A 23950-nucleotide genomic window follows, 5' to 3' on the forward strand; every position below is an offset into this window, starting at 1 on the left:
TATTACTTAAGACCAGGTGGCCAGGTGACCGTGCCTAAAAAATTTATATCTTTACTTCTTTATTTTATTATATTAGATTTAATAGGTAAGACAGTATCATTGTGTGTTGGAAAAATACTACGAATACTTACGAGTACACATTTAACTACATTTGCTTATAAAATTCCAAGTAGTTTCATCAAATTTGAAGGAGAGTCTCCAAAAATATCCGACGTTTTCTTTGAAGTTATTTATCTTTTTTCTTATGAAAGGAACAGCCGTGTGTAGTGTTTGTGTAGTGTCAAAGTCTCAGCGGGTTTCAGTATAATTGCAATGTTCAAAGGAATAAATGAACAAGAAAATTTTACATATTACACGTTTATTCCAATCTTTGGACCCTATAATGCATTAACACTAGTAACATTTTACAACACTGCATTAAAATTAATGATTAATTTAAAATAATTATGAAATTTCAGTAGTTTTATTTACGTACTGTATGTAAAACTAAATTAATAATATTAAAAAACAAAAATATTGTATACAAAACTAAACAAAACAAATATTTTTGCCTTCAAATTGAAAATTTTATTGTCCAAATAATTGTTTGAAATAATTTAATTCTTTTTCATCAAATTTAAGTTTTTAAGAATTCGTTTTACATAAATATACGTAAGGCAAAGTCTACAAAGCAGGAAAGCTGAACTGTCAATTATTATTTTTAAACTTACTAAATTGAATCTAAACTACATACCTATTTATTAATAACTATAACATTTTAACAAGGGACATCCCATTTACCCAATAAAGTTCAGTAGAATTGAAAATTCTGGGAATGAATGTTTTTTTGTAAAACTTGTATAAACTTCACTTCCTCGACTCTTTGACAGTAATGTGTGGAGACTTTTCTTAAATAAATGTATGCAGTAGAAAGGGTTTACAAATAAAAACTTCCATTGAGGATGAGCTCAAATTTATTTGAATTAACAATGACGTCTCCATGCCACTATACTTCATGAAGTTAGAAAAAGAAAATGAACGAACATCTATAAAAGTTGTAATAATTAAGCTAAATTTATCACTATGTTTACAATGTCATTATGTTTCTCTTAAACCACAATAACACATTATGTTTGCTCTAAAAGCATTTCAATAATTCAAGTCACACAAATCTAACAATTAATTACTAACTACATATTTTGTATGATTTACTTTGCTCAATATACAAATAAGTTTACAGCAACTTACTAATTTGTCGCAGAACAATAAAAACAATGTCATTTTAATACTGAATCCTAAGCGAATTGTTAAACATAATTTGGTAATTAAGCCATAATATTTCGAAGAATGAAAATAAAATAGAAAATAAAAATACGATATTATCTATAGCCGTGAAAAAAGTGGAAACTTGCGCGACGCTACTCGGGGTACTATGATGCATTTTGAACCACATTCAAATATATTCTAATCGGCAAACATTTATCCGTATTACCGAACGAAAATAACACTTAGCAGGTATTTGATACTCCAAACGATTATTTTGTTTCATTATCTCTATTCATATTGTATCTCTTAGAAATAGTAATTTAACTAATTTATTAAGGGGCACAGAATTGATATGTTTCCGATGCACGGTGTTTGTGTGATACCGCTTCACTTAACCTAACTTGCAAGGCGTCGCTACAGCCCTACGCACTACCCTATCACATGCGGGCCAATGTCACGCGTCTACATTCGACTACATTCGACGACATTCCGAACCATCCCACTCGGCTTCATAGTAAATGTTATGAAAATATCCGTTTCGTGGCTATTGTTAGCGATCGTTCTCGCACACGCGCAATTAAACAAATACCAAGCTGAGAATGTAAATAACGAGGGAACGTTTGATACACAGCAAAAATTATAGAAAGAACGTTGAAATATAAATATGGATATATAGCGTGACATACAGCCGAATGCATTATAATAATTAATAGACGAGAATACAGAATAAACGTCTCTATGAAACCGCTCTTTTAAAATTACACATTAAATATTACACGATGATATGTATCGAGTAGTCCCGCAAAAGGTGACGTAGCCGTGTCCTCAGCCACTGGACGTCTCTTACTCGCTATCTACGGTTGTTGGACGGAATCATGGCGGCGGCGGCGTTCTCGCGCCCTTTGCTTTTCGTCGCCATTTTGTTTGACGCCATTTTACTGCATAGTAACCGAGAAAATGGCGTAGTATAAAATTTTCGTGATTTTAAAAAAAAACGCTAGTAATTTGATGGCAGAGCTAGAAGCTACAGTTACTGTTATGTAATTTGTTTTTTTTTATATTCTTTTAAAGAAGCAATTATATTTTATTAATTCAATGTACTAAAACCACCTAAGTACTGATAATTGAAAATCAACAGAAATGTTTTCGTTGTTTTTATATATCATGAGAGATCGAGAACGCCGCACGCCGAAGGTGTGGGAGATCACTACTACTTTATTTAATATATATTTACTTACATACGAATTAGCGTTATACCAAATTTAATTATGTAAACATTGACTTAGCTTAACATTAAAACAGACAGTGATTTGCGGATATATAAGAGAATATGATAATTTCGATAAATTCGATTTAATAAAAAAGAAGTTTTAAAAAGTTAATATTGCTAATGATATCATAACAAGGTGCTTTTCATTTAAAACAATAGGTTTAGTTAAACTTCTGAATAAAAGTTAAATTAGTTATTTAAAATCACAACTTTAACCATCATAGCAAGTAAATCCGTTGACAAAATTATAACAAAGTTTGGTGCGGTCTGAGGCATTTATAATGTAAGTAGTAAGTATATCTTTAATTCTTTGGTCTAAACGCCACGAGGCTCGGTACAATCTGAAAGTTATAATCTCTATAAACACATATAAAATTTTGCTAAGTCAAAAAATTGACGAAATTTCTATTTAATATTGACTAAGAGATTTTTCATAAGAATTCACATGCGGTATCTCTGGTACCTCATTTTATCGGTCGCGTCAAGATAATAACCCAAATATATCCGAAATTACCTATCATTAGCCTAAGCAGGGTTTTTTTTTTAGTATTTTTTTTTTGTATAATTTTTAATGTTTACTTCAGCAGAATACGTCACTAAGATTCCTACGATTATTTTAAGATTTCTTTTTTGGTTTATTGCTATTTCAAACTGTTCTGTACTTACAACGTCGTTACTTCTCAACAACAAATAGGTAACTAACTATACAGTATGCGATAGTCAACTAGTTAAAAATAAAAAATATATTAAAATCCATCTGAATTATCCTAAAACTTTAGTAGATTAAAAAACTTCATTACATTGTTTCTCTAAATCGTTTGAATAACTTTTATTAAATAAGTATGTATGTATTGCAACTAGGCTGATCATCTACAATAAATACCCTTACCTAACATTACAATAATCACTAACGATTACACAATAGAAGTAGTAGCTACTAAATTATTAAATTAGATTATTACCAAAAAGCTCGTCAAAGCATGCAGATAGTAGAATATTTGTTTCACTATTCAGCGTCGACGCGCGAGCCGTCGTATAAATTACTAACTATTAATTAATTACAATACGATGATTACATTAAATTGTTAACATTGATAAGGCCAAGGCTAAATTCTCGCAACAAGACTGAACCGATCTCGCTGGTGTCGCATCGCACAGCAACGTCGAGTCTGTGGGGACGCATTCACGAAGAACGGCCTAAGGAATATGCCCGAACCGATAACACATAATAATATAATAAAGGCGATCACAATTTTGGAATAGTATCGAAAAATTTAGGATCAACTTTCAAGGCACAAGAAATTTTGGTGTGACACCTAAAGAAGTCGGGTAAAACTAGCGAAGGTATTCGTGAGGCGGGATGCGGGTCCGCGATCAATTCAGCGAAGTATTGCACTCCCGAGCGGCACTGGGGGCCCGTGGTATTACCGCTACAAGCACTCGTCTTGTATAGCACACCTCTAACAGACACAAATAAAGACCAACACTAGAGTGCCAGCGCTTTAACGAGTGATTGAACTTTATAAAAAATTACTAAGAAATTAGATAAATATAATTTGAAATAGTATTGAAATTCATTTAAATAGGGCTAACACCGTTGAGGCTAAACAAAAGTATCATAATAATTACAACGTTGTTTAAATTATTAAACTTGAAATATTATTTAACAAAACGTAATCTTTCTATGAAGGGCACCTTTGGTTTATAGCTTATTCGAATGTGTTATATCCTAAAATGTTTCATTTCTGATAATACACTATATTCATAACAAATCCTCTCAATTGTATACATCGGCCTTGTAAAACAAATATACAAATTTTACCATACAATAAATTGTAAATAAATCTTATTTTACACGATAAAATGAATATAATATTAAATAAGTAAACATGTTTTATTATTATAGAAAATCAATAAATTTAAATACTTCATCAATGAATCTGGAATGTTAATAAAAATTAAAAATATTCTACATTTGGTATAAAAGTAACACCACACCCTTGACACTGTATTTATATGTAAAAAAAAAAAACGGAGACAGAGCTCTCAGTAAATGTATGGATTATAGTGTCGCCGCAGAGTCGTGAATCTTGATCCGTTAGTTGCATTGTCGACATATGGTGCAATAGTTATTGGTCGCTCCGTCTCCTGTCGTTCCGATGCGATTCAGAGGATCAAGATAGCGCCCTCAGTTCGCTGGTTGTCAAGTGCCGAGAGCCACGAACGAATTAATGCTGTTCGCCCTCTTCTCCGCCTTTGGCTCCCTGCTGACACGCAATCTTTTCATTAAACAAGGATCCCCAAGGTTGTTGTGTTTCAAATTATCTAAAATTTATATACTCAGGCACACCATTTAATTTACGTATAGCGAGGCATCTGATTTATTAAAACTCAGGCGAGATTTAATAGTTTCATATTGATATAATTAATTGATGCACTAGAGACAGAAGAAGCAGTAACTAGTAGTGCGAGGTGCATGGTGAATTAGTTTTTGATTGCAACAAGGAAATGTCGTTTTCTTGTAAACAAAATAGCACTCACATGGATTGGAATTGTTTTTTTTCACAGGTTGATCGTATTGCAATTTTATAGTGACTAATTTATGTTGTGAATACTATTTTATTTAAAGTATAGTGCAACTTTCATTATAGAGAATGCAGATATCGGATCGTTTAGTCCGTCATCATCACTGAATAAGATGCAACAATAAATTAATTATTCACCTCCCAGTACTTTACGTCTACAAATAACGTTTTAATATGAAATACAAAGGAAGGGTACCGATTGAGTAGAATACGAAATTAATGTTGCAATATCCGAATTCTCACTGTAAGCGTTACACGCATTCATACTTCATGTGCGAGAATCCAGCCGTTGTGTGCCATCTTATGCCTGGCGAATTCGATGTGTATAGCCCCCTCGGAGCTGAGTAGCAGAGCGCCTTGGAGGCGAGCCAGGGCGGCGGCCGCGTCCGGCGGACTAGCGAAGTCCACGAAAGCCACCGGGCCGGCAGTGGCGCCGCCGCCGCCGCCCGTCAGCAGACGCAGCCGCGTAAACCCCGGGCAGCTGTACCATCATATACTATTGCGCCCGCACTCGTACCCACATAATGCAGTGTATGACTTTTTTTGCTTGTTGTGACCTTTTTTTGACTGTTTGCACTGGTGGTAGGACCTCTTGTGAGTCCGCGCGGGTGGGTACCACCACCCTGCCTATTTCTGCAGTGAAGCAGTAATGCGTTTCGGTTTGCAGGGTGGGGCAGCTATTGTAACTATACTTGAGACCTTAGATCTTATATCTCAAGATGAGTGGCGCATTTACGTTGTGGATGTCTGTGGGCTCCAGTAACCACTTAGCACCAGGTGGGCTGTGAGCTCGTCCAACCATCTAAGCAATAAATAAATAAAACTTGGATTCAGAAGTGTTTATTGGCAATGTGAAGTCGATCCTACCGTATCAACTTAACTCTGATCAGGCGTCTAATGCTTCGCAAATATCACGACGAATTCACTTTTACTCTAATTTAAAGTCGTGCCTATAATAATTTACGTAAGCGACACGATTACAACAAATAAGTTTCGACTTTTATATGTGTGGTGTGATTGTGCTCGTACGGACTATTCGTGGCAAGTGTTATATAGTGAATGTTTACATGCTAAAGGTGGTACGGGTGCAGGCTGTTTCTCCTCACACAAACAGTTTGATATGATATATTCCGCATCATGAATTACAGATAAACTTATCGAATTTATCAAACGAGTTTGTGTGAGATGTTGCATATTTTATAAAATTTACAAATGTATGACCGGAGAAGTCGAACGTGGGCAACATTGTGACTTTCGGTGTGACATGCACTGTGAAAGTTAGATTTTTTTGAAATTGAACTTTTGTTTCAATTATAGAATTAAGTGTGTCATTTCAATGCCATATATTTGTGTGAGCATGCATAATATTAAAAATTTCGATTGGAAATGAGATTGAAATGGAAGCTCCTTTATAGCTTCTCATTTTATAGCTGTTTTCTTTTTTAAAACAGTCGAGCTTTACAAAATTTTCCTAAATTATTTTTGCTCATCGTTTGGATCTGTCTAGCAGATCACGGGATCGAAACGTGTAGAGAAAAATATTTCCAGTCAAAACTTTGAAGCACACAGTTGACTTTAATTTTCGTACCTGTTGAATATCTCTTTTAATTCATGCTCGGAGACGAATTGGCCTAAGTTGGCCACGAATAGCGTAGAGCAGGGAGGCGCGGAGTGCGCGGGGTGTGCGGGGTGTCCGGGGTGGCCAGGGTGCGCGGGGGGCGCGGGGTGCGCGCCCGGCGAGCCCAGCGCCGGCGCCGGCAACACGCACGCGCCCAGCGTCAACGGGCTCTGGACATACTGCTTACATGACCAAAACTTATTTAGTAATATATAACATCTTATTACATACAAATTTGGCACAAAAAGCTAGGTGGTGTCGTGGGACACCGGATAGGAACGAAGTTGCTTATTATAAAAATATTAATTTTAAGTTCTATTCGAGGTATAACGAAAATAAAAAGTGGAGGTTTCGCAACAACCCGCGGTCATTCGGTAACGTGCGAACTTATTGTGGTACACTTCATTCACGGTTGTTTGCATAAGAGTTGTATGTATGTATTGCGCAAACGAACGCTCTGAGATCGTGGTAACTGAATAATAAAAAATGTTATATTTTGTACGTTATTACAAACTTAAGTCGTACACCGTGTGCATTACTAATAAAAATCTTACGTTACGGACGTTTTTTCCCGGTTAGGATACCCCTCCGCATCGTCCCATAAGGAACTTCGTTCCAAAAGTTTTGCAACTACATAAATTAGAATACCAAAAAGGGTAAGCAGATCTTCTGAAAATATTTCCCATTAGCTGATATTGGATAAATGAATAATAAAAAAAAAATAGTCTTAGTCCATTAAGTAGTTAAAATCAGGAGCACCTAGGCTATTTCATTTGATTTGATTTAATACGTTTTACTTGTAAGAAGAGATAGTTTTGGTTGTGCGACGTTTCGTAATAAATATTCACGAACAGATTCGGAATTTAATGATTTTGAAGCCAAAGTTTGAAAGTCGGTAAAAAGCCAAAATATTGAGCTGCTAGACTAGGCTATGTTAAAATTTGTTTATTTTTCTTTTTACAACAATTTGACTATCATCATCAGAGTTTGATCGTTGATGCTAGAAAATTTAACAACGTGAAAAAACAATGGCAATTCATATAAAATTTGGTATAATATTTTTTGCACTTTATTGCTGTAGATCAATGAAGATGAAACGTGTGTGAAAAACTGTTTTATTTATTTATTATGAATGTCACAATTGCCGTTTCATGTTTTAATTTGAATGTAGTACATTGAACTAGAACTACATTTACAAAGAAGAAACAAAATATTATTACTGGTCGTCTGTATCGTGACTGACCGACAGATTGAAGAGCTTTTGATTTAAGCTCTAGAAATTTGAAATATGGGGCAAAAATTCCTTTGGTATCACAAATGTGCGCCAAGTACGGGTTTCATTGACATTCCCTCAATAAACAAACTATTTTTTTTAACATAATATTGTACGACACTCATATTTGAATTCCAAAAGTAGCACGAGCTTATCTGGTATTTTACATTTTTGGCAAAACTAAGGTAAGCTTTGACGTGGCTGACATTATAGTTTGGGAGTAATTGTGAAATGTATGGCATTCTTTCTTAAATATTTATTTATTTATTTACAAATAGTATATAAATCTACAGTGACTAACTTCGGAACCATGCATCTGATTGACTTGAAACTTGGTATCCATGTAGACAATACATGTACTTAATGGATAGGCTAATATTTATATGGGTGTTGGACTCCCTACACTAGTTGCGGGGGCGTTAATGATGAGAATCTTTGTGGGGGTGAGAAATAATAAAGTTAATTTTAAATGGCCAGCGAAGCGGACGGGTACAGCTAGTTTATTTATAAAATTCTTACGTGGTGTGGCCTATCGGCGGCAGCTAGTCAGAGGTAGGAACGCACGGGCGCCATCTGTGGGTGGATGGCGGGATGCACGAGGCCGTGCGAGAGTCCGGGCAGCTCACCGCCATACGCCAGCGGGTGGTGCCACAGCTCAGCTCCACCGCCAGGGAAAAACGGACTCGCTAAATCTGTGACACGCATAATAACAATGTTTTTTTTGGAAACACCAATATCACCAGAATCAACATTTAATTTGAATTATGCATGTTCAATATATACTGTGATTCTCAATTATTATTTACATTGTTTTTAAATAGATTAACGTTTGTTACATTACCGTTCCTTTAAAATATCCCCTCATTACTAAAACGAGAACGTTCTATTTTTCAAAGATGTTAGTCGTGAACACAATTGTGATGTAATATCGATAAATGTTGCGGCAAAGAACCCGACAGATCAATATGGATAGTAGTATTATCGCGGAGCTAGGCTTGGCGTGGTTCGTGTAAGCGATCACAGATACTTTGCCGTTTGCTTTGCCTCGTGTCGCCGTCACACCCGACTACTACTCGCTCATGTTTTGAATACTACCAATCGGGCACCGAGTGCGAGATATAGGAGCGTTTCAGTGTAAGGGTCACATCAACAGAGTTCGTGCTATTTATATTGGTGTATCCGATTACGGCACGGGTGTAGGGCGTTCGAGCTTTAGCTCCGGGCAGTGTGTGCGTTCGGCGGTACTTACGTCCAGTGAGTGGGTGCATCAATGCGGGGTGTGCGGCTGGCGCGGCTGTGGCAACTGCCGGCTTGGGCTTGCTGACCTTCGTGTTGCTTTTAGCGAACTCCAACCGAATCGTTTGCGGCATGTCGGGGTCGAACCGGACGCCCTGCTGTGAACAGCCGCGAGCGGTGCGGCGCTCATATATAATGACGGAAGGGCTCTCTCTTGCCGCGGCCTCCCGTGTGAGGCTTGACAACTTCAGGGGCGGCGGTCATTAACGCGAATGAATACGGCTTTTTTTTTTTGTATTAGACTTTATCCGTCATCGTACAGAATTTATGATTTAGACATAATATTCGGTGTGAAAATGGTTAACTCAAATTGAAATCAGAATTATTCTGATGAGGTTTTAATAAAATACGACAATTAGGTCCGCGACTGCCCCTGCTAATGTGACGGAACACTGTGCTTGGGATGTGACATCAAAACCTGTCAAACAGTGACATGCATTGCGTATTTACACCGTACGGTTATTGATCACGCTCTGGTATCCACCGCTATGAATACCGACTTGATGACGCCCTCGATCTCTATTTGATATGTGCATGGGTTTAGCATAACTTAATGCGGTTACTCGAGTCAGGAAAATGTTATTTCAAGTCTACAATGAGAATATTAACTAGAGTGCTTGTTGGCTGTGTTGAGGCATGTGACGAGAAGAGGTTTTAGTAACACTGTGCGTTTGATATTGTTTTAGTATTTACAATAGCAATTTTGGTCCGCCGAACCGGTTATTTTTGCTTCAAAATTAACGATAATTTTGACGAAACCTTCCTGTTTCTGTGTAATGAGGCGATCAATAATTTGTCAGTTCGTTTTTTATTGTTCTAAAGATCATCTTGTCTGTTTAACTGCTGTGGTTTTTGCAATACACCATCTTAATTAATTTTATTGACTTTAATGTATTTTTTGAGTGTTCGTTTGATCGGATTTGTTTTGATCGTTTCGATCGACAATGGAAATGTGTAAAATGTTTAAAAATAAAACCTATATACGAGACTAACCTGTAAATCCTGCTTAGCCGCTTCGGCACCGGCACGAGTGTGGAACGTTACGAAGCCAACCGGCTACAAACAAATGAACAGTTCGATTGAGTAAATTGAAATGAGCCCTCAAGATAATTCGCGTTTCGTATTTACGTTTACTCACCGAAGCCGTCTTCCCGTTCTTACTTGTAACCTTCAGAAGGGAACCTTCGTAGCCCTGTACAAACAAAATCAGCATGATTATTTAACTTCTTACTGGTGGTAGGACCTCTTGTGAGTCCGCACGGGTAGGTACCACCACCCCGCCTATTTCGGCCGTGAAGCAGTAATGCGTTTCGGGTTGAAGGGTGGGGTAGCCGTTGTAACTATACTGAGACCTTAGAACTGATATCCCAAGGTGAGTGGCGCATTTACGTTCTAGATGTCGATGGGCTCCAGTAACCACTTAATACCAGGTGGGCTGTGAGCTCGTTCACCCATCTAAACAATAATAATTTAAAAAAAAACTTCATTATCTAAACAACTGTTTAAAACTTATGCGAAACTCGCGGGACGCAGACCACGTTACCTATTACACTATCGTCATTCATGTTTTTCGAAAAAGAATGTTGTTTTTTACTTTAAAAAAAATATTGTCGGTACCAGACACGGCCGGGATCACGCGATACGTTCGTAAAGTAAAACTAACCCTCGCTTTAAGTTGAGGAACCTTTATGTTTGCGGTGCCGTCGGTGCCAGTCGAGGTTCGAGTGTAATCCCCCTTATCGGCAGACAGAATCGATTCAATCCGAATATTACGACTCGGGGAATGACATTTGATATTTACGGCGCTGTGTAATCTGAATCGATCTCCTACTTGTTTTGCGTGACGGAACTGTCGTGATATTATCCATAATTCAATATTATCCGAGCATTAGCGCAACGTATTAGTAGTAAAAATCAAACGTCACGTTTAATTTCAAAATTATTACCAATTTGGGGGGAGTTCGATGAGCTTAGTTTTTTTTAGGCAAATGACCTCACAGCCTACTATCTGCGGAGCTCAAAGACATCTTAATGTCGATGCCGACCTTAAGACATTAGATCGACGGCATAAATATAGAAAGAACTGTGATATGAATCCATACGGGAAAATGACATGCCATACGAACAGTTCAAGATAGAAATCAGAAGAAGTTAGATGGGACAGGAAGGTAAAGATTCGATTGTAAATGTTTGAACTCTATGAAGAAATAGTAGTGATCATTCTAGGAACCACACCAAACACCACGCGAACACATAAATTCTAATTAATAACGGGGAAATTTTATCATCATAATATCCTGATAATGGAAGAAGTCCTGAAGAGTCCATTAATGTGTTTTATTTGACTAATAACAGTAATCCAGGTGGCCTTAAATTACTGCTGCTTTTTCTCATGCAACGGGTGTGTGGTAATCCCGTTATTTTTCTTAAGAGACTACATGGAATGCCTTCAATTGAATCAATACTTGAACTTTAGTGTAGGGTATCGAAACCTATAGAAATTTTTGGTTGCTTTTTTGCTTGGATTACGAGATTTATTGACACGTAATGAATTCGTACCTCATATGCTCGAAACAGTAGATACAGCTCGCGTGGCTTCGCATCCATGGGTAAACCACTCACGAACAACGTCCGCACCTGCAACAAATTATTCATTATTAGTCATTATTACTTTGTTAACCGACACTAATAGTGACTAAATATGTATTGTATATTTTTTTTCAACTGATTAGCTCTAATATTATAAGACAAACAATTGACGATTGAAAGCTTCTTGTAATGCTATATAAAAGTCCAAATGAGTTAGCAAATTTCAATAAATTAATGTTCAAAAAATTCCTATTAACCGCATCATTGTGTCCGTAGAGGTGCAGTCCATTAATTCGATGGGTCCATTTAATGAAATAAAACAGCCGGATATAATGGCGGTGCGATTTGGCGCGTGCGGGAAATGGAGATTAATTGCTAGCAACACCGTCGGCCGCCGACGACGCCAACGACATCTTGTTGCGAACTTTATTTATGCAAGATTTACTTTCAAGCGGTGTCTGGCAGGAAAAAATAGATTTGAATATTTTATTTTTTTATAAAAACTGTAGCTTTGAGACTTTGATTTGAATTATGCCAACGTAAAACTGAAGGCCTTAGATAGAAAAAAAAAAATTTGAAATCATAGTGTTTGGAGTTACTATTGTAGAATTAAAAACTTATTTTAGATCACTTCTTAAAGTAGATTTATTGAGTACATACAATATTTTAATATAATACTAATTTATAAACTAGTGTTGTGTGAAGATTCTGCTCTATATTTTACCTCAGCTTCATGGTCACTGCCAATATGTTCGACCTTTATGTCGGCTATTTTCCGCCCGAACGCACGAGAATTTCCTTTTCAAGAAAAATCTATACTAAGGTATTTTTACATTTCAGAAATATTTGAAAAGAATCCTTTAATAAATTTTATGATTCTCAAGTTTTTGTAGACGATGATGTATTCTTTTTTTTTTCAAAAGCAAATTCCTCTGTTAGTTTTCGACTAGCTTTTATTTTTCTAACTCGAAAAGTAATATTTTCTATCATAGTCAATTTTGCTAATGTTTTTGTTTAATAACTGGTCGACAGGGATTCATTATGTAATTCTAATATATGTATGTAATGTGGGACATACATAATATGAACCATCTACAAATAGGCCTTGGATATAAATAGGAGTCGGTCATATAAACAGGATTTTTTATAGACCGATATTTTTTGTTTAGTGGCTATCGACGAGCCTTATTGTTATCAATAGTTGTCTTTTCCTAGTATCAAGATCGTTTGGTTAACCTTATTATTATTAAACGTTTTAATATAAATATTACATCTTGGTATTTAGATTAAAGAAGGTGGATGTACCTAGTCTATGTTACGTATTTAATGTTTACAGATAATTCAACTTCTAGTAAAGTAAAGCCGTCCTATGCGTCAATAAATAGGAAACTAAAGGCTTACGAATCTTCTCAAAGTTTACAATGGATAAAGTAAACTTGAGTGGTAACTATAAAATGGTTTTTATTGAAATATTTTCAATTCATAGATAGCATTTTCTAGCACAGGCAACCAATCGCCCAATAACACGCTAGAAACGTTCCTAAAAAGTCTCGTATTGTGCGAAACCGTAAGAGACTAAACGCCCGTGCAAAAAGGAGAGTAATTTTTCTAAATGCTCAATCAGCAGCTTATATTTTTTTTATGATTGAAATATTACTGGTGGCCCGGAGGTCTTTACAGTTTCACCAGGACAGGTGGGCGAGCAAAGGCTTAGCCAGGAGGGGTGGGATTTGCTAACAGCTGCCCGAGCGCCTCCGAAGACCTAACAGCTCAAGAGCAATTGCTTCGCGATTCATCTACTACTGGATCGGAATCGCGACCCGCTGAGAAGATCCGGCGAGAAACTCAGCGGGCTGATGCATGGGTTAGGTTGCACGTCGACCTCTTTGTCAGCTTATCTCAACTATACTCGATTTTGTACCTATTATAAATAAAAAACAAGCAGCACTCGTAAACAGTTCGGTTATACCCATATGGAAAGATACTATTTTCGGTTGTCAGTGATCATATATTAGCCTGAATCAAGTCGTGGCATCCGGTCAGTTTGAAATACCTCTTCATGTCGACCATTTTACACTCCGTTGCTTCCGAATCCCTACGCTTCCGTATTGAGTTATGTTCCATACTCGCCCGTTACGGCGGGAGCGTATTTTTTTCCAACAGCACTGGGACTAGTGTTTTGTTTGTGAGATAAGAGTTTTTCGTGGAAGTTATTTATTTATTGTGTTTTGGAAAATAGAGACTATTTCAATATTCAATGCATTGTGCATCTTCATGTACAATTGTGTACAAATTTGTTCATAGCTACAAAAAAACACCCTCAGCTGTGACTATAGTGAATAATTAGGCATACGTTTTTAAAAAAAATATTCTCACAAACTTTTATGAACCCAATGAAAATAAGTTATCGGTCCAGGCGTTTTAAATAACGCTTCGTCTGGACTGGATCATTATAAGTAATATAGATAAGTATTAAATTATATAATATAGATAAGTATTTTTACAAAGTAGTAGTATTAAAATGCTTAGTAATTTTGGTAAAAATATTTTAACAATCTGTACTGGAAGCTACATAAAATATCAACATATGTATTACAACATAAAATATTTTTACTGGTGATAAGGCACCTTGTGAGCTCGTACTAGTAGGTAATGCCACTCTATCTATTTCTGCTGCTATCCGTTGTACTGTAAATATGAAGATACGGATACTTAGAACTTGTCCGAAGGTGGGTTGTTGACGTTTATAGGCTCCGGGAACCACTGAATACCAGATAGGCCGTGAGCTCATCCACCCATCATAACAATAAAAAAATATTAAGTTTAAGCTCTTGAAAAGATAGTGACAAAATAATTTTAAGCTCAGTGCTACCACAAAATATTTGAATGATGAAATTTGTGTATGTGAGAATTTATAAATATATTGTATTAACATTTTTTTTTATAAATGTAACATAAATATCAATGTAATTAACAAAATCTCAAACAACATTATACCATCATCCTTTAGTAATGTAGTATCGTAATAAAACTACCGAAACGACTGCTTACATAAGAAAAATGATGACAGATGAGCAACTTCTCCCCGGAGTGTTCTATTTTAGCGTACAACTCAATTTTACGCCTTCGCAGCTCAAAAAGCGAGGCGTACATTTGATCTACCGAGGAAGGCTGATAGCATCTACACGCTGACATTAATGCGACAAAGAGGAAAAATAAAATAATAAGAGTTTCCCGAAACGATCAAGGAGGAGTTTGTTACGAACGTGAGCATACATTCAACAAAAAAAATGATGACGGTGAATTGAAGTATTGGATCGCACCTACATACTGAGATGAAAATAAAATAACAAAACAAATACACGTATTGCATATTTTTAACACATTCATAAAACAGAAGCATTAAAAAAAAAGCTTTTAAACTTTGTTCGGTTATTTTTCAATGTTAATATGTTTTGTATATGCGTACTGGCTTCCATCTTGAATGTTACTTTTTTAATAAACGATATGGATTGAATGATAAAATAGATAGAGAGAGAGAGGGTGAGAGAGATTATGCTGTATTGTACAACAAAATAAATAAAAATGTAAAATATAATTTACAAAAAAGGAACAATGGGCGAATTTATCGCTAAATATGATCTTTCCAGACAGTCATTATCAGGTGGACAAGAATCACTGGGGAAAATTACCCGTGGAGTACGCATCGATTGGAAAAAAATAAACATATAACAATATACAAACAATATAATGATAATTTTGCTATTTCACACACAAAGGATAAAAAATTTAAAATTTTGCACACATGACAATGGTTTTTAATTAACAAAATGTATATTAGAGCATTTGTTTTATTTTCGACTGATAAATTGAAAATTAAAGAAATGTGAAAGCATATGAAAGAAAGAGATGTATATATACTACATTATGTACGTAGCGTTCGATAAGCATCGTATTCGTCCGTAGAGCTCTGATGTTAATTTAACACCATCGAGAGTGGCGAACGTGATAATTGTAATTGCGTAGACCCTGGAACACGCTTCGTTAATACGACGGCACCGAAACGAATTGAACGCTCGAGTACGCCCTCAGATACTTAAATGAATAAATGAAATTTCAAAGATGTTCGTAAAATAGACGTTACGTAATTTTATGATATTACGGGGTTTGAGTATTGTATTTTAAGAAGATGATTATTCTTTTTTATTTTTTTTATTGCTTAGGTGGGTGGACGAGCTCACAGCCCACCTGGTGTTAAGTGGTTACTGGAGCCCATAGACATCTATAACGTAAATGCGCCACCCACCTTGAGATATAAGTTCTAAGGGTCTCAGTATAGTTACAACGGCTGCCCCACCCTTCAAACCGAAACGCATTACTGCTTCACGGCAGAAATAGGCAGGGTGGTGGTATCTATCCGCGCGGACTCACAAGAGGTCCTACCACCAGTGGACAAGAGACAAGTATAACGTGGCACTGATTTTCATGTTTATGATTGTTTAGTTGTGTTGTTATAACAATAACACCAAACCAATGTTTGCATATATGAGAGAAGGAAAAATGAATGAAACGGTGTTACAAAAGCCACGGAAGTAAGGAGATTAAAAATACGCGGGCAACAACTCGTTGGCTTAAATCGGCACATCTATTTATTTCAAAAGCAGAGGCAGTCGTTATAGTGTACAATTGAAATTTTGTTTTCATGTTGCAATTCTCTGTCAAATTGTGGGTAGCGGCATTTACATTGCGATGACTACGAGCGCCGATAGCCTTCAAGTAACCAAAAAAAAATATATATATTGAAGTAGTAAATTTCTGCAAAGTAGTTCTTGGTTTATTTTCAGTCGACAACTAGCAGTATAAGTCAAGAGCTTCCATTTACTCGTTGAACAAATTCAATGTTTGGGACCAACTTTTAATATGCCGCACGGATAAATAAATATGTGGATGAAAATAAAAATAAATCGCGTATAGGGGTGTACACACACACACACGATAGATTGTGTTGGCGTGCATCCGAAGCGATCGGAGCGGAAGCGCCCCGGGTGCTGCACGGAGAATTTATCATATGCCACGTACTATATGCCTAACTCTCGACCTGCAATCCCATGTGGCCCCTTCTCTATATTTACAAAATAGCCCCTTGTAACTTTTTACTCTTAAAATTTATAAAAAAAAAAAACGACATAAAAGATGATTTTAAAATATCCGGTAGGTAAATTTTTAACAGGGTTACTACAGTAAAAAAAAAACGAAAATGGAACAACATTTCCCGAACAACAGAAGGTTGATCAAATTAATCCCGTCGCGCGTTTATTGGATGTGGATGTATCATTTCAACTTGCGCAAAAAGGAAAATACAAATGAAAAAATGCTTTAACGTTTCGAAACAGAGCGCCGCAAAGAGGAACTGAAATTAAATGTCAGGCGTTTGAAACCAATAAAAATAATCAGCTATCCAGTGCCGATGGTAAAATAGAATTGTGGTCGCATGTCTGCTATGACTTTTAATTAAACGATAAACAATTTGTTTTCAGGTAGCTAGGTAGGTAAACGTGGATAATCTTTTTGCCATATAGCGGTTCAATTCTCTAACGCGAATGAAAATAATTGAGTGGTTCACTGGCCGGTCGACGTTTTCATTGTTTTCTCCTTACTTTATTTTAAATTGTTGCGGTAACTATTCATAATAGAAAGTTATTTTCACGAAAGAACATTATCGAAACACAGTGGAATTAGTTATAGGTGTTGATAAAATATACATAGGTTTGCTACAATATGCGTTTTTAAATTTAAAAAAAAAATATAGTAGTTAGTATTCACAGTTTTCATTAGATCTTGTCCGGTTGGTTTGTTAGGTTGTTTATTTTTCTGCGAATTGACTATCGAGTTCACGGGTCTGTCTCTTGATGATCCGAGCCTAGAAACATCGCAAATCGCATTTTGCCACCTGTATGCCCATGCGATGGACCGACCAAGTCAAGTCGACAGTTGGCGGTTGTTTGCATGAGTGTACCGGGCTCACCACAAACCGGGATGAGTGGCGATTGTTCACGAGGCTCATAACATCTGCCCACAGAAATGATACTAAATGACGACCTCGACCGCTCTGACAAGAGCTATACGACAAAGGAAGGAATAAGGTTGAAGTCTTGTACCCTTCTATCTGGCATACGTGATTGCTTCGTAGCAGAAATAGGTAGGATGATACCTTACCGTACATGCTTACAAAACTCTGAATTTGCTCACAAACGTCGAGTTTTCCCGGTTAGAAATTCAATTAGAAAATAGATTTTTCCGTTTCAGTTGTTACAAACTTTTGCTATTTTTGTTTCGATGCTTGATTGAAACAAGGGGTCGACTGAATAGGAAACTCGTGGTAAACTTTTACGCTGACCAACCAAAATAGAACTTCGTATGTTCATTTCGCCCTTCGTTTTTTGGGTTTCCAACTCAAGTCAGCTACAGATGGGAGGGAGGTCGAATCATATTTGGTAAAGTTGGAGTACTTTATTTTTACATCAGAACAACGAAGTGACGACAGCTTTGAATTTTTGATCTACAAAAAGAAAATAAGCGTCTGGATATTTTTGGACATTCTTTTGTTTCTATGAGGATATGTAAGTCTCGTTTAAAATATAATTATTATCTTTACTCGCCTTTATGTGATATCTATTATTCGTAAATATTATTAAATACATTTCAATGGTCAACAATGGTGATGGGCTCACAAGAAAAAGGTCCATAATCAGTTCTGGAAGCCGTCACAAGTGAAATGCTTAAAGTTCGAAGGCAATTTTTCTTCGGCGCGTTAATGTCAGGGGTAATATTTCACAACTTTCTCCGGAATTCCACGGACAAACGTTGTATTAAAGTTGCGAACACTACAGACATGATAAATATATTTACTCGGCCCTTGTAAATAGTTTAGGAGATAGAAATCGATAGCTCTTATATAAATATACCTAGCTTTTGTTTTGATGAAATAAGAATATTTACATTATCAATCAATATACATAGCAACCGCGAAGATAAGCTTTTGGTCTGGACACTGTGGAACTGTTTTAAATAATAAAAGATTTCAAACAATAACATTTGTATCAATAAAATATAAGAAAACTTCATGTTTAATTTATTTTTAATATCAACAAAGTACGACTACTAATCTTATTCGAACGATGTCATTTATTTAAAATAATAATAATTAAATAGATAATAAATACGTGTTTAACATTTTGCGTCAATTAAACGGTATTCTTTTAAAATTTGTTTCCACAAAAATTTTTGCTTGATACCAAAAGCGCTTCATATACTCATACAAAATATATAAAAAAGGAAAGAAATCGATATAAAGCACACTCTAAAGACCCTTAAAAGAAACACAATACCAGCAGTTAAGGTTTTTTTCTTTATATATTTTTTTAAATATCATGAATTACACATGATACATGAATTATAGCTATGTATAACTTAGTATACGCACTAACGCAAATAATCAATTTTATGTAAGCACACAGCTATACACAAGAAACCGTATCCAAGAATTAATGGCTTTATTCGAATCTATTGTCTTTCATGACTGTTTTCTTGCGAAATCCCTTTTCGCGCCACAAAAACGTCTATTTACTCACTATCATTAATAACGGGAACCGCTGCGTAGTGATTACTTGCAAGTAGGGTCGAACTGGAAATTCTAGGAACTACTCGTATTGTACGAATTTCGATAAATTAAATAAATAGCAAAAAAGAATACAAAGAATCAGTAACGAAACCTGGAACTTTAAATAAAAATTAGTTATAATTATAGAATGAAACTTTCATTTACTTATGTTTTAAACTTTATTCAATATAATGCACAATCATTAAATATTAATCAGGAATAGTTTTGAAGAAACAAATGACAAATGAATAATTATTGAAATCAATAAAATATGATAAACAATCCATATTGAAGATGGACGTTGATAAAATGAGTAACTTTAACAGAAAGACAGTGGCAGTCGAAATTATATTAATGAGAGTAAAGTTATTAAAATTCAAAGAGCGCAAAAAAGAGTTCAAGTGGAAGAGCAATATTGGCGACCACCTGCCCCGAAGAGATAGGGATCATAATGTTAATTTAATTAAAGGACTAATCTAAATTGCAGACGACCCAACACTCCGACGGCCATTAAAAGGATATTTCGTCGGCGACAGTAAGTTGGGGAAAGTCGCTGATTATAAATATCTTGGAAAACAAGCGGAGGGAGACGTTCAACAGTAACAACATCGACTAAGTACCAAACTTCGGAGAGTTTTAATCTTTTGGGTATTTTGTTTTTCAAATATAACTTGCTTAAATTACAACAAAATGTATCGAATTTATTAAATTATTTTGTTGTAATAGATTAACATATACTACCAATTACTGTGAAGTTTAAATCATGATTAAAAATGAAGACACCAATGATTATTCTTATTTAATTAGACGGTAAGTAAGACACAATCTAAATTGCAGACTGCCCGTTTAAGTTTCATTAAAACGGGGCTCTTCATCCAAGTGTACACGAGACGAAAAAGTTTCAGAGCGATAAAGATGCCTTTCGTCCTGAACGCAGAGAAAACTTAGTGGAAGGAGGGGTGGAAAACAATTTATTATTTTTCTTAATAGCCAGGAATCTCGAAAGAATCTTTTAATTTCGGGAAACATACCTAAGTTAATACAAAAAAAATAGCATTCAATTATTTTTAAGGACCAAGTTTTTACATAGATTATAAACTATCACAATGGAGATATCAATTCAAATGAGACGAACGGTCGGTTACAGCACGGGCTCATCGGTCCGCCCAAATTATGTTCAATGGATAATTAATCGTTCAAGTTCACTTCAATAACAATGCCAGCCATATCCTGAATATTATAATGCTTTCCTGATCCATATTAATTGTTTATTGACCATACTATCATCTATATAATAATACATAAAAATGAATTTCTGTTCGTTAGTCTCGCTAAAACTCGAGAATAGCTGGACCGATTTGGCTAATTTTGGTCTTGAATTATTTGTGGAAGTCCAGAGAAGGTTTAATAGATAGGTAGATAAATATGAAAATGCTCGGAATGAAATAAAAATAACAATTTTGTTTTCCCTTTGATATGTCTCCCGTCGGACGGATTCCTTTTGTTTGTTTTAAGTTTATTTTACACAAAAGTTTAGGTCTTTTATTTATCGATTGAGGCACTACGAAGTCTGCCGGGTTAGCTAGTATTTTATAGATTTTCAATGGTACCTCCATTATTTTAGATTTTTTTTCAAGATGATCATCATAAGTGTCGGGAGAGTTTTATCACGCTTTAATTTCAATACTTTTCAGGTTCATAGTAGGTATCATTTTAATGAGGGTCCAAAGGTAGCCGCTCGCAATTAAAATCTTCCATTTTATTAAATTAATGAGCAAAGAAATGTGCGTACAGGCACTGAGCCTAAGCCAACCTTTGCTTTTGAAAAGCCAAGCTGAGTCCACAATTTAATTTTCATTAACAGTTTGAATTGAAATATTATATTGAAGAATTAAATATAAATAACATAGTATTATAACTCAATTCGTTAAATTTTAATCAAATATAAGTTTATGATATAAAAAAAATAAAAAAGGCTATTTTCCTATTTTGATATTTTGGCAAATTTATATATAACAATATTTACTTGCTTATTAATATTATATGGTAACATTTTATAACTGTTTTACTGAAAATTACTGAAACTATTGGGCTCTGGCAAACATACTGGGTTCCAAGGAAACCGGCTTCGTCTAAACGTATTTGAATTTTAGATACGGGTGCAGGTGAGGACGCTATCGCGATAAACTTGCCGCACGGTTTAGATTTACAAACCTCAATTGGACTCGACGCAGGAATTTACACTGTAAACGAACTGGATAAAGTTGTTATTCCGGTGAATTGTACTGAAAACTGTATTGTTTTGTTACACATTTTGCATTTTTGACAAACGGCGCTCACAGAAGATGTCTATGTTCCAGACTACGCAAACATTTTTGAATTATAAATTGAATTGGGATTTAACACGAAACTTTCAAACCGATCTAAACATTGAAGCGTGAAACAAAATTGTAACAAGATATCTATTTTTAATGTGTAATTACTTAGGATAATACAGAACATCACTTATGAATTATGCTCGCTCCTTACCAACGTGTTTACTTAACAACATTCATTCATATTGTATAAGTGAAGTAGAGAGGAGCAATAAATAACGTTCCCTAAAGGTCTATTAAATGCTGTACTCCCGGGAAAAGGGAAGAGGTATTTCCTTCACACGACGTTTACATTCGCAGATATTTTACACAAATTGTAGATTTTTGTAACTTTGAGTTCAATGTGTTTGGTGCATGCAGTGTTTCAAAGTTTTAATAGAGTATTCATATTGAAAAAAAAAATCTTACTTATTTAATTTTGGTATACGCATGCCTTTGAAAGTAATCATTGTTCTGATTAATTGTTATCCTGAGGTATGCTTTTAGCTTTTTTTTGGCATAATATGACAAAACCGAAATCAATATCTTTATTAGATTATGTTCTTGTAGTTGAGCAAGCTTCTTAGTCGTTCAAAAATATAAAGCACTATATCATCCATCCTAAAGGGAAACAATAGAAGCGTTAAGGCAGTTACTTGTCTTGTATATCTGATTGATCATCTTTACACATCCAGAGAATTCGCAACAAGATAGATAGTTTCTGGATTCTATGGAATGAAGATGGAAGCTAAAGTACGATATTTAATAGTTTGTATCCGTTACGGTATGTCTTTATGCTTTGGTTTAATATAGGTATATAATATAATGGTGAAATTGTAAACATATACACAAATGGGAACCGTAAAATCACGAAGAAGAAAGTCCGTAATTGGGGCAGAAGGATGTAACTGCACAAGTCAATTTAAAGAACGAATTCAATCAGTCCAAACAAGCAGAAAATCGAACCCCAAATCATCCAATCGTAGTAAATCTCAAATTCCGAGTACGCAGCTAAGGAGCCGGCCCGTCCCGGCCAAGTCCCTGATTTAAATTGCAGATGCCCCTCGGGAACGAACGCCGACTCTCGCGATATGCTAATCATAGTCAAGCTAAGGATTATCCCTGTTTACACTCAACAAACTCACTTAATTTCGCACCGACCGATGTCTTGCTATATTTGTTGTCAGGAAGACAGCGCTCAGTGGACAGTCGAGCTGTCCGAATTTGACAGGGTAGTTAAGGTTTCGGCAGTTAAACTAGTTATTGCAGACTGAAATCTGTGCATTTATTTTTCTCCTCCAAGGTCACAAGGTAATAACACGATTTTTTTTACGTTTTTTAGACGATTAATAAAATCAAACAGTTTTTTAGATTCATTCAGAAAATAAATTAGACCGAATGTATTTCGAGCTTCAAAAATGACGTTACATTTATTTTGTGTAAACATTTAACGTGCTTGGTAATATCTAGTGCCATGCTCAATAAGTCCACCGGAGCCGTCGTAAAGTCGACCTGAGGTGGCACTAATGCGAATTTATGTCCGCGGACCCACGAAGGCAACCTGCCTGCGATATCGATCCTTTATAAGCAATAACTGTTTCAGGTTATAAAACATTTCGAGTTAACAACGTTGTTTAAGGTTTTAATATCGATAGTTAACTTCGTTAAGGGTTTTCACGTCCAAAAATTATCAGTATTGTAATTTCGTTGTTAAGTCGTTTTATTTCTGTTTACATTATTTATTTGACAGTGTAAATAGATCAATCCACGACAGCGAGATATGCTGTATATATGTATACTAGCGACCCACCCTCGCTTCGCTTCGGAAACTCTAACTTATTATTGATTTCTCCACTATTTAATGGATGTTATTATACCTTCCTCTTCAATCACTCTATCTATTAAAAAAACCGCATCAAAATCCGTTGTGTAGTTTTAAAGATTTAAGCATACATAGGCATATAGGGACAGAGAAAGCGACTTTGTTTTATACTATGTAGTGATACATAATAACAGACGACTGCAACCTTTGTATTATCACAATCTTCGAGAAAATGAAG

At 35.5% G+C, this 23950-nt stretch overlaps 1 protein-coding gene across 1 annotated transcript in view; it reads right to left on the minus strand.

Moving 5' to 3' along the window:
• Positions 1–341: 341 nt before the first annotated feature.
• LOC101746874 (protein couch potato) overlaps positions 342–23950 on the minus strand; it is a 207865-nt gene continuing 184256 nt past the window's right edge. Inside the window, exons 2-9 of the mRNA XM_012695940.4 lie at positions 11847–11924; positions 10426–10479; positions 10281–10343; positions 9241–9385; positions 8556–8683; positions 6689–6888; positions 5368–5581; positions 342–4782 (exon numbers count right to left, since the gene is read on the minus strand). Of these exons, the coding sequence (XP_012551394.2) occupies positions 4744–4782; positions 5368–5581; positions 6689–6888; positions 8556–8683; positions 9241–9385; positions 10281–10343; positions 10426–10479; positions 11847–11924 (921 nt within the window). The 3' untranslated portion in view covers positions 342–4743. The remainder of the gene's footprint in view (positions 4783–5367; positions 5582–6688; positions 6889–8555; positions 8684–9240; positions 9386–10280; positions 10344–10425; positions 10480–11846; positions 11925–23950) is intronic.

The sequence above is a fragment of the Bombyx mori genome, chromosome 23 (genome assembly GCF_030269925.1).
Source record: "Bombyx mori chromosome 23, ASM3026992v2".
Classification (NCBI taxonomy): domain Eukaryota; kingdom Metazoa; phylum Arthropoda; class Insecta; order Lepidoptera; family Bombycidae; genus Bombyx; species Bombyx mori.